The 17,147-nt window shown below is 42.5% G+C and overlaps 1 protein-coding gene across 6 annotated transcripts in view; it reads right to left on the bottom strand.

Annotated features, from left to right (window-relative positions):
• The window catches only part of TJP1 (tight junction protein 1), a 130,913-nt gene that overhangs the window by 31,549 nt on the left and 82,217 nt on the right, over positions 1–17,147 (bottom strand). For all 6 annotated transcript variants that reach the window (XM_066636540.1, XM_066636541.1, XM_066636544.1 and 3 more), the window contains exons 7-17: positions 15,961–16,129; positions 15,493–15,637; positions 7,105–7,247; positions 6,250–6,355; positions 5,428–5,578; positions 4,485–4,593; positions 3,577–3,796; positions 2,379–2,563; positions 2,188–2,283; positions 1,294–1,376; positions 593–803 (exon numbers count right to left, since the gene is read on the bottom strand). In XM_066636540.1, coding sequence (XP_066492637.1) covers positions 593–803; positions 1,294–1,376; positions 2,188–2,283; positions 2,379–2,563; positions 3,577–3,796; positions 4,485–4,593; positions 5,428–5,578; positions 6,250–6,355; positions 7,105–7,247; positions 15,493–15,637; positions 15,961–16,129 — 1,618 coding nt within the window. The remainder of the gene's footprint in view (positions 1–592; positions 804–1,293; positions 1,377–2,187; positions 2,284–2,378; positions 2,564–3,576; positions 3,797–4,484; positions 4,594–5,427; positions 5,579–6,249; positions 6,356–7,104; positions 7,248–15,492; positions 15,638–15,960; positions 16,130–17,147) is intronic.

The following is a 17,147-nucleotide window of genomic DNA, read 5'->3' as shown; positions in this document are numbered from 1 at the left end:
TGGTATTACTGGTGAGTCAAATCAGTGGATACCAAGATCCCACCTGTGTTATGGATTTCAAACCTGCTACTGCCCATACAAGAGAAAAGCAGGAAAGCAAACCTCATTTATTACCTACATTTTTATTCTGCTCTTTCTCCCAGGGACTCTGGAAGACATTCCCCTTCCTACCCTCTTTTCATTCTTACAACTGCCCTCTCTGATACAGGGTGAGAGCTAGAGTGCATGAGACTAGTCACCCAGTTGGCTTTGAGGTTGAGCAGGGATAGGAGCTGGAGTTTTTCTGGTCTAAGTCCAACACAGTAGTCACTACACCACACAAGCAAATGGAAAGAGAAAAGATTCATGCCCGGACAGTTACTGGCAGGGCCTTGGCACATAAGAAAGTCAGCATAAGTAAACTACTACTGTATAAGGAGATGCTTGCATGAGCTATTTCTCCTAGGATATATTTCCTCAGGCATGCCAAGAAAAAATGGTGCAATCTGTACCTCATCCAGCTGCTGACCCCTGCTTAATCCATTCCTTGGATGAAATGCTTCCCCACCCCATACCTTTTTGCACTGGTTCATATTCCTTTCTAGGCACTTACCTGTGAAGAGGTGGTGATTGTTTTTCCGTAGCTTGTGGGCCCTTTCGTATAATTTCCTGGCACTTTTTCGAGATTCTGGACAGAGCCTCATCCTCATGGTCTTTACACCCTGTTTGGAATCTGGGTTCAAGAACATCACAATGGGATACCACTGTGCATAATTCAGTCGGTCCACTGCATTTGGAGTGACGTCTAATAATGCATGTTTATCCTGCAAAATTTGAACAAAAGGAAACAAATGAAGCCATAAGGCTCTCAAACTATATTAAGCTGATAACATATATGATTCTGAAAACCAATCTGACACTGGATCCTAAAAGGTTTTTATTGGCCAGCTTGATGGGCAATGCCCACAGGAATACTCCATGCAAAACATCCAAAACAAAACAAGTTTCCCTCAGCTAAAGTACTGGTTGACTAAATGGTGGGACTTAGTCACCTGGAATTAGAGCATTTGATACTTCTGTACCCAGACAGAGAAGGTTGATTTAAACACATTTGGGGATGATTGGGATAAATTTAGAGCATTTTTGAATACGAAGAAAAGTGTGGTTATGGGTAGCCACTTTCTCTTACTGGAATTACATGTTTACCATTTGCGGCTGCTGTGCTTGTTAAAACAGTTGTATTGCTGCCCCTGAATCCCAGGCTCTATTGTTCATGCTGACAGGACCAGAAAAAACAAAGTGAGAATTGCTTACTCTGTCAATTATCTGTTTTATTGTATGAAGACGAATAATGCCAGAACTGCGTTGGTCTGTACCAGCATCCCTCGGTTCACTTTCTGTTAAAGAGAAAGTCGTTAATACCACCCACAAATCAATTAGATACACAACATTTTTATCCCCAGTAACAAGGTATTTTTTCTAGTAAAAACAGAAACTGTTGCTTCCATATTTTTGCAGGAAGCAATACATTAATCCATCCGTGAGAAATCTTCCTGACTTAGTGATTTTTTTTAAGGTTTATTTTCCTTTTGCCATATTGACTGCTGGTCAACAGGTCATGCCTTTTAAATCAGTTCCTGTTTAGGTCAGAGTAGACAATCCTGGCCAAGATGGAACTGTGGTTTGACTTTGCATAAGGTAGTGCTTTAAATTTTTGCCTTTACAAGTAACTTTCTAAACTTTCCTACACGCAGAAAGCATATACAGTAGTGTGTCTCAAACAGTGGTACTTGTATCACCAGCAGTACTTGAGGTGGTACCTGCAGGAGCCCCAGACCCCTGCTGCCTGGTAGCAAGACCAGTAATGCAACACAACAAGCAGCAATAGGAAGTTTTGTGGGCAGACCTCCAGCATGCACCTTTCGTGCACAAAAAACCCTCCCCATCCACCCTGAGCCTCTCCCAATCCAGAAGCAGCTGGTGATGACATCATTGCCAGTTGCTTCCAATAGGTGGACTATGAGAAGTGGTCATAGTGGTCATGGTGGGAGGCAAACACTGAGAAATGCAGATCTACAGTTTACATAGATATCTCAATCACCCCTCTAGAATTCCAATGAATGTCTTTGAGAGTAAACATACAGAGACACATGTGCATGCACACTGGGAAATAAGATACAGGCATAAGAAAGCAGACCAGATGCTTACTTGCAATCTGATAAATGTCTGGTTCTTCTCTTGCCAGCTTTTCCCGTGCAACATCCGCAATTGGTCCAAAGATTGTGACAGGTCTGAGAAATCCAGCTGGAATTGACAGGAAAAATAATTTATCTTAGAAAAGAATTCCCACGTCATTTTCATTATGAGTCAGAGGCTGTTTTCTTTCAACCAAACATCACCTTCTCGAAGAACAACTCTTTCATATGCAGGAAACTTGGTCTGAACTGGTTGGGCTGAAAGATCCTCTCTGCTTTTTCGGAGATTTCTCTTGGAGCTGCGTAGGCCTCGAAACCTCCAGAAATCGGCACGGTCCCCTCCTGCTGTCTTTGGAAGTGTGTACTGCACGCTGGCCAGTTGTTCGGCTCTGTGCGAAAAAGAACAAGCAACACCCAACGTGTATCTCAGTGTTTTCTACTCACATGTCCTTGAAGTCAGAGAAAGGCTTACAAACTGATTGACACTCTGTTTATTAAGTAATATTCCATATGCTGAACATTTCATTCAACTTTGTACACATTTATTCCTAAATACCAAAATGCCTGAATAGATCTTGCAGCATTTTCGAAAGAACAAAAAGGTAGTTTTATTCATTTTTCACATTTTCATTCCGCCCTTCCTCCAAGGAACTCAGGATGGTATACATAGTTCCTCCCCTCCTTTAGTCCTCACAACAACCCCGTGAAGTAGGTGAGGCTAAGAGACAGTGACTGGCCCCAGATCACCCAGGAAGCTTCATGACTGAGTGGGAATTTGAACCTGAATCTTCCATATCTAAGTCCAATTCCCAAAATGCTACACAATCCTGAATCATCCCAAGAAGTATATTCATAATGCCCACCCCAAGGTAGCTAATGAGTAATAGCAGCTAGCATACCTTTAGAAGGACAACCCCATCAAATCTAGATGGTTTTTGGACTCATACAGAAATAGGCATTCAAGACAGTTAAACCTAGGCTAAAACCTTCTAGGTTAAATATCAGCATCTTAAATCTGTGTCCGGAAGCAGACTAGCAGTCGGTGCCTGACAGGAGAAAGGCTGTTTCTCATTTGAGGCCTAACACAATGGTTCCCAAACTGTGAGCCATGGCTCCCCTGGGAGCCATGGAATCCTTGCAAAAAACCCACCACCTTACACAATGTATAGGATTGTAACCCTAATGAGGAGTCACAGCCAATGGTCAAGGGAGCTGTCAGTCACAACAGTATGGGAACCACTGGCCTAGAAGGTCTAAATTTACAAACTGGCTCTGAAGCACCCACTTTTATCAAGTATTCCCAGTTCCAGTATGATTTTGTCCAACATGTTAAGCATAATGCAGGTGTATAAGAAATTAGCAGTTGCAAGGGTAGCGCCTGCCTCTGACTATTCCAAAATACCTGTTTTTGTTGGGTATAATGCCTCTCTCCACTTCTTTGTGATTCTTGCCAATTCGTATAGCCAACCAGGATCCTAGTTTGCCATTATATAACGTATCCACCACCCGGAACACCTCTCCTTTGTTGAAGCTAAGTCCATAGGGAGATTCCTTCTCGTATTCAAAATGAGTTCTAATATAGAAAGAGTCTCCTACATCTGACTCGACAATGCGTCGATACACTGTGTTAAGAATGGAACACACAACACAATGAATGCTTTCTCAAGCTTATGCAAGCTACTAGCAATTTTCAAAAATAAACAGCATGTTGAGAGTAAGCTTGGTTTCCGTCTGTAGCTTTCATGCTTCAAAATCTAAACATGCCACGAGACAAAAATCTGTGTTTTTGGTGCTAGCAAGACTGATTTACAGGACTATTAATCATCTTGCCTTGCAGTACCAGGAGATTTGCCTTTATCGCTAAGGGCAGACATTCTAAGCACATTTGCTGGAAACTCCTTGCTTTGGTGCTTTACTGAGAAGCACAAAGGAGCCAATTTCTTCAATGTTCTGTAAGGTGTTATGCTCAAGAGCCATTAAGGGACAGCAATAAACTGATAAGGTTGAAGATAAGCACTTATTCCTGAAATTACCCAGACAGTGCCTCTAATGATTCCATTATTCCACCCATCACCCCAAGGCAAGGAATGTGAATGACTCTCTTTTGGTGATAGGTGCTGCCACTGTAAGAGTGGGGACTGAGATCAACATTTCAATTGTTGCATTCCTATTAAATGACCTGCAGAACAAAGGTGCCCTGCTCCTAAGCCACTGCAAACCAGACTACAAGGTAAGCTCAAATTCAAGCATCTGATGGCTTCTACTGAGATCCTTCTTATCCTTGCATATCAGACAAAAAACCTTACTCACCATCCTTTTTCTTCTGTGCCAAAATTGTTACCTCTTCCCCTTTAGGGAGATCAAGCAGAAAGAGCACTGCTTCCTCTCTGATGATATTTGTGAAGTCTACATTATTTACCTGTTGCAAAAGCAAATAAAGTTTAAAAGTCACAACACAATTAACTGAAATCCAGTGATGCAGCTACAGTTTCCTACAGCTGCATTACTAAGCCCGTGTGCAGCATTTATGTGCCAAATACTTTACAGTTGCTTTGGTCTAGTAATCCTGGAATGAGAAGCACTTTTAAACCCGTTTTACAGCTAGTAGTTGAAGGATGGTGAGGTGCCCACTGACATCAACAAAGCTACAGTGCAGTTGAGAACCAAAAAACCAAGTTCTTCCAGCTCCATATCCAAGCCCCTAGCCACTGGACAACACCTGAACTTCTTAATAAATAATGGCATTATTAGAAATTAATTCACTACACCTATTAGTGCCTTTTGCCAACTAGTTATTATGCTGCAAGATCAAAAAGTGCAGAATCTCCTGAAAACATAGAAACTTGCCTTGGTGGAGAAATTGCCTTGGTGGTCTAGTTTCTGAAAGAATGAAGCTCTTAAGCAGAGTTGGCAGATGTGGGCAGGTCATGAATTCCTCCTGGACCCAGCATCATACTTGGAGATATACTACTCTGAACACTGGAAGGCCCATTGAGCTATCACAACTAACACTACTAGTAGATATATTCTCAAAGCATTTTTTCTAATCCATTTAAAAAGTCATTTAAAAAACTGATGGCCATGACCACATCTTTTCTGCCAATCTCAAAAGCAAGCTACTTATCGATCAAATCCAGAGCTGAGTGGGCTTGCATGCCACTGTATTCCAATTAGAATACACACTTTTCTTGTGTGTATTTGACAAAAAGAAAAAAAAAAAGATGTCAGATATTCTTTTAAGACTGAAACCTACCCTGAGAATCTGATCTCCTTCTTCCAAGCCTTCTTTGGCAGCAGGGCTATCCTCCAACACACCAGCTACAAATATCCCTACGTCATTACCGCCAGCCAGCCGCAAGCCCACGCTGTCTCCTTTCTTGAATTTGACAAGCTTCATGCTTGGCCTGCAAGGTTGTGAAATATTATTAAGCTATATGTATGCAGCGCTTATAACATTTCCCCGCTATTGGGACACACAAATATGCTGCGAAAGTGGATATGGCAGCTGCAGAACTTCCCTGAGCAGTCACTAGCAGATTGTGGGGACTGTCCAAAAAGGGCCACAAAAGGAGAGGTGAGTGGTCCATGGGATATTTGGTTTATCAACCTGAGGTTGGAAAGCCTAGCTCATACCAGATGAACTCCAACATGACCACATAGGCTATATGGATTTTTCAGTGGTGGACTCACTGTTAAAACCACATGGGTGAAATTACCTTAGAAATGGGATGTTGGAGAGGCATAAGGAGAAGCCCTACCTACTTGTGACAGCTACATCCAGTACTGCCTGAATGCACACTTTCAAAGGGGAGGGGAAGAGAGCTATTTTCCCTGGGCTTATCACAGGTTCTGCAAGGACACAAGCCACAGGGAAAGGAGAGAGCTGGGGAGAGACTTCAACATCAGGTTGTCCTTCTTTCCCCCCAGCAATTCTCTTGGCACTGAGATACAAGTTCATCGCTTAGCACTGTGCTGTTATAATCTGTTGCAAGTCACCTTGGGGATCATTTAACTGAAAGGTAGGGTTATATACTTCTTTATTTCTTGCAAAGTCAATAAGCAATAATTCCATTACCGAAGCATTCCATCTTCATGTGTTGAGTTTGGTAAGGGGCCATCAGATGGACTAACTGGTAAATCCACATCTGGCTGTCCTGCCTGAGCGTAGACCGGTTTGGGTTCTGTTTAAACACACACACCATACTTTTTAAAAAGGAACATAGGTGCATTCTTGCAGAAGAGTCCATCTCGGATGTCAAAATACGATGATATAATTTTTAGTGCTTGTAAATGTCCAGCTTGTTTGTTCCTCATGGACACCATGTAAGGAATACACCTGGTTGGGCCGAACAGTGGTCCAAACACTACTAACGCATTTACGCTGCCATGGAGCACAAACAACTGAATAGGAGTGACAACAAACTTCTGATCAAATCCTGGACCATGTGGAATTACATTGCAATCTTGCAGCAGTTAACTCAAGAAAACTTTAGAATGAGCTTTCTAATTCAAGCCAGAAGGAAACCACACAGTGAGGTTTCCCAATCACATACATTCTAAAGAACAAGGAACATTTAACAGGTTTTTCACTGTAAGAATCAGGCACAAGATCACCTGTTCAGAGTTAAGGAGCAAGAGAAGAACTATATAACCTGTCCTCAAAGTCACAATTTCACATGCATCTAGTGTAGCTAAGAAGTGTCAAAAACTTCACTTATTTTCACAGTTGCATCCCTAAATAGTATCTAAGCAAAAAAAGTTCTCTCTTCTGTACTTTGGAGTCTAAGATTTCTGCTTCACATGCACTCATCTTAAGTGAGGACAGCAATGTCTCTCCAAACTGAACACCAGCAAGCATTTACATAGGCTGAAACATCCTCAATTGCTATAGCACCACCTAACAAGCTGAAGTGGGTCTCGCCATAATTACCTGGAAGCGGTGGAGTCTGTTTATTGTTTCTCTCTGCTACAGATTCTTCCACAGATTTGGAGAGGGGAGGTTCCTCTGCATTCTTCACAGGTGTAGAGACGGCTCCTGGCTTTGCTATTCTTTCATCATCTCTACTTCGAAGACTGAATTGGGAAGACACAAAACTACATTTAGAGACAAAACAATACCTCGATTAAAGACATCTAGATATTTAAGAATAAAGTAGACTATTCTTGGCATTCAGGAAAGGCAAACATGCTCCAAGTTTCTCCTAGAGAAAGAGCATTGGTTGGACAAGTTCTTCAGCATGATCCTGCCTGTTGGCTCAAGGCTGATCAGCAGAGGAGAAAGCACAAAAATGCTAAAAACTGCTTCCCCCACCTCATCCATATAAACACATTCTAAAGAGTGCTTTCTTGACCTCATTTCCACTTCCTGCAGCTAGATGGCATCAATGCTCCAATACTGCACACCACCACTGTACATAATATATACATGGAATTATGACTTCAGTGCGATATGGCAGACACAACAGCATTTGAAAGAAACAGATTAACCTTGAGAGGAACAGATCTATGCTAATAGCCACAAAATTATGAATGGAGAACACTCCATTCATACACTTGGAACACTCCAAATATTTGGATATTTGGTCCAACAGCACCAGAAGATATTTTTAATCAGTATTACATAGCGGAAAGGAAGACCTGATTATTCCTCACCTATGTGCTAGTTCTCAGCATGTTTGTGAGGTCTGGGTTTTTGGGGCAAAATGACTTATATGAACAAGGAAACATGAACCCAACGAACACCACAACCCAACTTCAAGTTCTCTCTCCCTTCCCCTTCCCCTGCAACACATAAACTTACAGCACAGACCCAACGTCATGACACTCTCTCCCCTCTCACTGCTGGTGTAGAAACTCAGAATAAGACACCAGGAGCATAGTTAAGTTATACTGCATGTTGTGGGGGGTTATATCTGCAAGGGTTGGGGGTCACTTGCTGAATGAAGTGGAACACCAAGCTGTTGTTGTAGTTGAAATCTGAAGGAACCAACGGTCAAAACCTTCTCTGTCTCTAATCCTTCTCCAACCTAGTTATCTAGTTCACCAAATTCAGGATAAATTCAGGATACAGGATACTCAGATACATTAAACCGAGTCAGACCATTGGTCTCTATGACTTGACGCCGTCCATTCTGCCAGGTGGGAGCATTTGAGACATGGGGCCTTCGCAGTCCCACTATCTAAAATCACCTGAATGGTGATGTGGGGAAAGGTAACATGGACCTTCTACATGCAAAACATGCACTTCCCCCTTGAGCTATGGTCCTGTCCCCATTTACAGAACTGACTGTGCCATTTCTTTTTGATTTCGAACAGGGGCCTCCAAACCCCGGCCCATGGGACGTATCCAGCATTCAGACAAAGCCATCCTGGCATGGCATGTTTTGTTTTGTGCCACAGCTATCTTTCTCCTTGCCCAATTGTCCCCCAGCATTGTGCCAGGCAGCCGGTTCTGATGCCTGTCACCCCAGATGCCTCTGTGCCCTGATTTCCTGGGGGCAGTGGCTGCCCAGTGCAAGCCTAGGGGACGACTGGGCAAGGAGGAAGATGGCTGTGGCATGGAATGAAAAGCACCATTCTTGGACAGCTTTGCCCAAGTGCAGCAGGCAGCAGTTTGCATATTGGTGATCTAGAATGCCCCTAAATTGTAGGCATGGAATCAATAAATGGGTTGCACCCCAAGTTGAGATGGGTCATGACCAACAACACTGCCGCATTTACATGTAAGATACCTACATGAAAAATTCACGGAAGACAGGATGGAGGTTGAGTTCTTTTGTCCTTATTGATTGTGTAGAAGAGGGAGTTTCAGCAGGTGCAGCTTCTCTCACCAAGCATGACAAAACGCATGTGCCAAAATGGCCTCTTCTTCACAACCCTTAAAACAGGGGTGTCCAAAGTTTTTGGCAGGAGGGCCACATAGTCTCTCTGACATTGTGACCGGGGCCAGGGGAAAAAAATCAATGTACATTTAAAATTTGAATAAATTTACATACGTTTACATAAATGAATATATTAAAGATGAACTTACATGAATGAATGTGAAGGTCTTGCAATAGCTCAAGGCCTCTAAAAGGGCTTGCACAAAGCAAGGTTAGCTTTTCCTTTGCTGCTGCTGCTGCATTACAGACGTGAAACAACAAGCAGTGGAGGGAGCCCTCATCCCACAGCTCACGTGAGAGGTCAAACAGTCGCCCTCATGCTGAGAGCAGTTGCGTCGGGCCAGTGTGGGCTCCAACAAATTTCCAGAGGGCCAGAGGCTCATTGGAGACTGGGGGCTCCCTGAGGGCCGCCTTGAGAGGCCTCAAGGGCTGCAAGTGGCCCCAGGGCCAGGGTTTGGGCACCCCTGCCTTAAAAGGTTTGGGAGTCCAGTAACGCCATCTGAAGAGAGGAGAATAATAAACACATCATGCAACACAAAAGGGGGCCCGTGCTTTATCAAAAGAAGTCTCCCCTTCAGCATACCAAGCACAAAAGCCAACCCCTGCATTGAGATGATGCATTCTTATGTGCCCCAATGTGTTTCTCATCTCCCATGTGCACTTGTCCTGGCTGGTGTCCTTAAGTTATGCAACTTTAAGCGATTACTTAAATATTGAAGCAAAAGGCTGCTTTCTGAAACAGTATTTTATCATCCCAAAGGCACTTCAGCTTTTTTCTGGTCCTCATAATTATTTGACAATGTTATTTGTGTGGAATAGATGACTTTTGTATAACATGACTTCATAGGCCACTTGCTTCCACATGTTCCATCTTGTGATGGTGTAGAACAGGGGTGCCCAAACCCCAGCCTGGGAGCCACTTGTGGCCCTTGGGGACTCAGAATCCGGCCCACGGGGAGCCCAAGTCTCCAGTGAGCCTCTGGCCTTCCAGAGACTTGCTGGAGTCCACTCTGGCCTGACACAACTGCTCTCAGTGTGAAGGCGACTGTTTAACCTCATGGGTGAGCTGTGGGACGAGCGCTCCCTACACTGCTTGCTGTTTTCACATCTGTGATGCAGCAGTGGCAGCGAGGGAAAGGCCAGCCTTGCTTTGTGCAAGGACTTTTATAGGTTCATATAAATTTAATCTCCAATACTTCATTTATGTAAGTTTATTCAAATTTGAAATATAAATTAATTTGGCCCCCAACACAGTGTCAGAGAGATGATGTGGCCCTCCTGCCAAAAAGCTTGGACACTCCTGGTGTAGAAGCTCCCTATATGGCAAAATGCACTGTCAGTCTAGCAACCACAACACTTGGAGAACAGTAGGCATAATTTCAAGAGGTTTGGCAAGAGGTGCGGTCTTGAGGTTCAGCTGTTGCTTTGCCTGATCAGCTTGGATCTCACCGTGGATGGGTGACCAGAAGCCGCTGGCAAGAGCAGAGGAATGTGGAAGAGTGTGGAATTGGGAGGAATTAGTTGGCAAGAATGGGTAACATACCAAGTACTAGCCTGGGATGTGATTTGCAGCTGCCTGGAAAGCACAAGAACTGCACAGTTAGGACGATAACTTTACTTTGAAAGGAAACACTTGGAGAAATAGAGGATGTGTTTTTTCTGGTCCTCAGCTGAACATGTTTTGTGGGTGTTTTTTTTTAGTACAATTAATGTGCTAATTTCTTTTTCAAACAAACAACTCATTCCACTCCTTAAGCCTCTATACCTATTTAAACCACCTTGAGTCTATGAGAAAGGTGGTATGTAATCACTTCAAAGGAAGGAATGGAAAGCTTGTGAACCATGGCCATGGTCAACTCAACTCACGTTCATGGTCCATAATGGGCTGTCCCAGTCTCACTTTGCAACCAACAGGAGATTCTCAAGGAATCTGGCCTTTGCTAACCCATATTACAGGTTTTCCACCCCACCCCACGCCCAGTTCACAAAACATGTTTTGAAAGCTGCAAAAATCCACAATAACCCTGCCAATTCAAACGATGAATTTTATCACTATGATGTTTCTTTAGGTAACAGGCTAGTAATAGCAAGCCAGGGTCTGGCTACTCATGATCTCCTACCCCTTCTGTTCTAATTTCTCCTCCCCTCACTTAATTGTTCACGCAAGCCACAGTTTGCTGCTGTGTCTGAACACTGCAAGTTCTGGTTTGTTTTCAACCACAAACAGAGATTAAAAACTTCCTCCCAGCATGGATGGAGTGTGTGAGCCCAAGGCTCGTGTTAGGAACACTAAACCACCATTTAATTATGGTTCAGCATGATTCCTGAACCTGGCCACTGTGTCTTAATGTTTACTTTCAGGCTTCATTTTATTGTTATACCTCAGCATCGCATATGCTTTACAGATACTTTTGTGATTTTTATTATGGCCTTTGGCTAACACAATAAAAATGAATTGACCGAACTAAGACACACTTTACTTGCAAATACCAGAATATTGGTTCAGCTAGATCTAAAAGCCCTGGAAAAGAACTCACTGAAGCTTCAAACAAAAAGCCATGGTGCAACAGAGTGAGAAGAGCAGGGAGCTAAGAGCAAAAAGTTTGAAGATAAATATATAAATAACAGCACTGCCCCACCCCAATTTTTGAACTTTCTAGTAAGCATTCAATTTTCACTGTTTAAGGCGGTACAGGAAGTATGGATCCCATCATTGTTCCTAGGCGACATAATGTGAAAATTTACAGCTGCGCTTCCCATGAGTCATCAAAGGTGTTATTTCGCTGTGTATGTGTTCTGGCAGTATTGCTTTTACCTCTAACATCTGTGCTGTGTCAGGAAGGGCTCTTTTTTTTTTTTTAAAGGATGCTCAACACTGCAGCATTTTAAAATAACCTTCGGTCACAAAAAGTGAAGTCAGCTTCATGTTTGTTTCATCAGCGGCAGCTCATTTCTCAACCAATTTCCTTTATGCCAATCAAAAGACACACATTTATGCTACGCAACACACTATTTTTATCTGTGCACACTTCTACCCTCATAAAAACACTTAAGTCCTGCCCACAAGAACACTTTCCACATCTTTCATAATGCATGAAATCTGTGCAAAGCTTCACCAATGACTTTTTGCAACTGGAAGTCAACAGCCAGGGATGTCATTTTTCCTGAGAAAGTCGGCTCCCTCGGAATGGTTTAGCTACAGAAGAGGAAGTACTTTAAGATTAAAAACAGAAGAACCACCCTGCTGAATCAGGCCAAGATCATCTAGCTCAGCATTCTGTCTTCAGCAAGAGCCAATCATTCCGAACACTACACTTCAATTGAAGGGACTGATATTCAGGCTTACCAGCCTCTGAACATGAATGTTCCACATCTATTATAGGTCACAGACACATCCTATTTGTCTAATCTTTCTTAAAAGTCACCTTTGCCAGAGGCCATCTCCACATCCAGTAGTGGTGAATCCCAGAAGTTAATTATGCATCTTCTGAAGTACTTCTCTATACTGAACTACTGCCAATCAACTTCACTGGATGTACCTTTATTAAGAGGAATATAAATTTCTCTATGCAGTTTCTGCACAGCATTCATAATTTAAATCAACTGCCAGGCTGCTAACAATGAAATGCTGATCATGATAATGCTCCCCCCTCACTCCCAGCTTATTTAAAAAAATATTCTGTCAAACTGGAAAAAAATTACTTCTTGAACTGGGTTTTTCAACCAGTGCACTTATACCATCTGTGGTACTTGAGGTGGCATCTGTTGGTACACACAGGACCCCAAGATCCCCGTCGCCCGGCAGCGAGACCAGCAATGCTTAAAAACAGAACTTTTTTTACTAGCCCATTCCAATCTCATAACCTAGACTTACTAAGTATCACTATTAAATGCCTCTGCTAATGTAGCTTCCCCTCTGACTAATTCTTCTTACACACAGTAGTAGCCAAGACAGAATCTATAATTTGTGCTGCTATTAACATCCTCCATCCTAATAGTTTCCATCACTCATGATACTACATGCTACAACTACACTCAGTGCAGCTTGAATACTAATAAATCTCTATCATTCCCCCAATTCAGGTGATTGTTTAACAGAACTTAGATTGCATGAAGGAATGAGGGACTGCCCCATCACTATAAGCTGCTAGAGAGGTTGCATGAACGCAGCTTCAAGGCAACTATTTCAGTATTGACAAACATAAAAAGCTATAGCAGCATCCTGATTAGCAACTGAGTGAATGACAGTTGATGTGCACTGAGTCAAGCCCCCACATAGACAGCCATCAAGTCAACCACCCACTCCCATTCACAAGACTGACAAACATGTCACACACTGTAGAATCTCAATTCCCCAAATTTCCCAGTCAAGCAGCTGAACACGTTTTGTGGATTTTTTTTTTAGTACAATTAATGTGCTAATTTCTTTTTCAAACAAACAACTCATTCCACTCTTTAAGCCAGCAATTTTCAATCTTTTTCATCTCAAGACACATGGATAAGGCACTAAAACTGTCAAGGCACACCGTCAGGTTTCTGACGATAGACAAGGCATACCACGCTACCAGTGGGGGGACTCACAAGTCCCATTAGCCTTACTAATAAATGACCTTCTCCCAAATTCCTGTGGCGCACCTGTGGCCCACTCTCAGCATACCAAGGTGCCATGGTACAGTAGCCAAAAATGGCTGCCTTAAGCTCATGACCAGAGCTAGAATTCAAGTCAGGGACAGCCAGCTGGCAGCACACCTGTCAACCTCCAAACCAATTTGATTTGGCCCCTTGAATTCCTAAGCAAGGTTTAAAATCTACGTGTGGCAAGATGTTCGCCCATAATTTAAAGAAAGGAGTTTAAGTAAAAAATCTGCCTGAATATTTTGAACTGTTGCATCTCTTTGGCTTTTGTATGCAATGTTTCAACTACACCAGAGTGCATGTGCTCTCCAACTATGAAACATTCCTGCTAGCTAGCACCAACATCTATTATATAGCTGGACGATCCACGAGGACAACTATTTATGTATGGCGACATAACATTCTGACCCTTGGACCCTTCCCTCTAGAGATAAATATTAAATACAAGAGGGCTTAAACTCCCAAAAACTAAACCTGACTTTGTTTTACAGATCTTCCCAAAATGTCATCTGCACAGCCTGTCGTAACAGCCTGTCAAAGGCACACTTTAAACTTATGCCAGATTCTCATAAGCCAAGTTTACTTGTGTCTGGATAGAATCTTAGGATTTAACAGGATACACGAGACTGCTGGACTATGTGGTATGTCTATGCACTGAAATAATTTGGACAGTTTCACTGGACATCCGAACCAATTCTACTTTCTCTGAACAATAGTCCATAAACTAATCTATTTTCTCCCTTAGTGAAACCTTTGCTATCAGGAAGCAATGACAAACTAAAGGACAACATTTAAGTACATAATTTCCGGATCAGTTATAGTGGTAAGATACAATACATGCTTTATAAGTATTAAAGTCAATCCAAAATTTTAGCAGCATGCAATGTAGCACCACAGCATGCAAGCCACCTTAACAAGTGGAACGTTCTCAGATTTTGAAGACGTTTTCTGTAGAGAAAAACCCCTCTCTGTACGTGTTTTGTTTTGACAAGCAACTCGTTACAGAACTAGTAAGGGTGTCCTGACATTAAATGTTTATAAATCATGAACAATTAACAATTCTCAAGTTGTAAATGTTCTGTATATTACATCAGATTATGCTTGAGGGAAATCAAACAGCTGTAAGGCGCATGTTTGACACACACAAAATATTTTGGCTGGAATTTGGAAAGAAAAGCAAGCACCGGTGTGCTTTACTGAGGTAAAGCAATACGCAACAAACAAAAAAACCAGCTCATGCTACTGAACCTCAGTAACTTAGAAGCCCTCCATTTTAAAACGCAAGAGGTCTAGTACCACAGTTAGGCTTTCACTTCTGAATTCTATACAAGAGAGCTGGTCTTGGGTTATGCCATGTACGGGAATCTCATGTCAGACCAAAGAACATGCCTCAGGGTGCAGTCCTAATGCACTTTCCAGCATCGACATAAGGGCAATGAAGCTCCAACATAAGGGAACAAACATTCCCTTACTTTTAGGAGGCCTCCATGAGTGCTACCCAACTGCAGGATGCAGGACACGTCCCACTGGCACAGCTATGCCAGTTCTAGAAAGTTGGTTAGGATTTGGGCCTCACTTACTCTCAGCTAAGTCTTTACTCTATGTAGTCTTCATACAAAGAATGCAGCTGGCTACATTTCTTAGGTTCACTGTATCCGTGCCGTCACATCTCTCAATCTGAGAACTGTGGTATCATGCAACTCTGTAACTATGATGTCATGCATCTGCTTCTGCCTACGCCCCCAAGTCAGTCTACTATTGCGTTAACAAGTTGATTTAAAACAGTACAAAGCTATCATCACCTGCCATTGCTGGGCTGTTGTGGAGAATGTCTGGAATGGTCTGAAGGCTCTGACCTCTGGTCAGGAGATCGTGAACGACTGCGGCGGGGCCTGTCATGGGATCGGTTGGAATGATCGGATGCCAGCGACTGAATTTCTGAAATGTCTGTTAAATAAAAGTTGTTTTTTATGAGATGGTTATAATTAAAATGATGGCATGACCTGCCCAAAATGAAAATAAGCTCTTGCAGAATTTACTGTGAAGTGCACTGGGCCATCTACACTTAATTGTAGAAATCAATTTAAAGCATCAACTGAGTTGTGCAAATTGTGGGGACATTTCAATGACCAACACTTGGAAATCCACCCTTCCTCCCCTTCTAATAAGTCCCAAACATACTAAACTAGCATGTTCCAATCTTCACTGGTCTGGGAAACTACATGCTTCTACCTCAAGAGAGGGTGGGGGGAAAAAAACCACATACTCACCATCTCTTTCTGAAGCATTAGCTGAATGAATGCTATCAGAAAGATCTGGAACATTCAGCAAAGTTGCTCGTTCATCCCTTTGAACCACCATCTTCAACTTGCCCTTTGACCTTTCTATTAGAGTCTTGGCATCTGTCAATGACATATTTTCTGTGACTGTGCCGTTTATCTGCAACAGAGCAAAAGGACTGCTGATAGGAACCACATCAGAAATTAGTAGTCCCACCTTAACAGAATTAAGAACTGGGTGGGGAGAGAGGAAGGGTCTACCCCCACTCCAAGAACATTCTTTAATTAGTGCTAAAATTCCAATAGATGCTGCTCTTCAAATAGTCAAGCTGCTCCTATTGACAACTGGAAATGCTGGCAGCAGATTAGGAATTTCAGAACTGAGGCAGACACTGCAAACACAGTCAGCAAAAAGGATATTTTAAAATCTTTAGCAACAAGAGGAATCTAGGAATTTATTTTCCAGAATTAATGGCCTCAATTAGATAAACTACCTGTTCTGCTTATTCCTCTTTTCCAGTGCCAACATCAAGCTTGAGGTGACTTGACCGAAGTATTAACAAATTAAAACAGAAATTGCTTTAAACGCCAGAGTTTAACTTACAATTTATCACTGTTCCAAATTATGGAAATTGGGGCTATTTATGGCAGCCTTGTAAATAACTTGTAGGAGGCATTTAACTACCTCTAGACTTCCCCCCATCCCACCCAGGGCTACTCCTAAGTACATACCCCACCCCTTTAGAGACAAAACATCTTGCTGGCAACACTTTAAAGTAGTGGTACAGAGCGGGCACAAGATTGAGTTGCACCTTTTTCCCATGTGCAAACAAGGGCCTCTCCAGATTGCTCCTTTTGGCTTTTAAGAACCAAGAAAGAAAAAGCTGAGTTAGGAGGACGACGACCTGCTGGTTGTATTAAGAAAGTGCAGGTGCAATTTGAGTACCATTCCCAGGGGAGCAGCCAAGTAGTAAGCGACACTGCTGGTTTATGGAAACATTAATGCAGCTCTGCTTTTGTAGCTTACAACATTTGTTGTGTCTGAATACCTTTAAATATCTGTAAAAGGAATTACCATAATTGCATAAGTCAATGGCAAAGAAATAAGAGAACCCACTTCAGTGCCTTAATCGTATCAACAGCATCCAGAGTTATGTCCATGAGCTGTTAGCAAGGGA

Source organism: Tiliqua scincoides, chromosome 8, assembly GCF_035046505.1.
Source record: "Tiliqua scincoides isolate rTilSci1 chromosome 8, rTilSci1.hap2, whole genome shotgun sequence".
In the NCBI taxonomy this organism is placed as follows: Eukaryota; Metazoa; Chordata; class Lepidosauria; order Squamata; family Scincidae; genus Tiliqua; species Tiliqua scincoides.
This window is presented reverse-complemented; position numbering and strand designations above follow the sequence as displayed.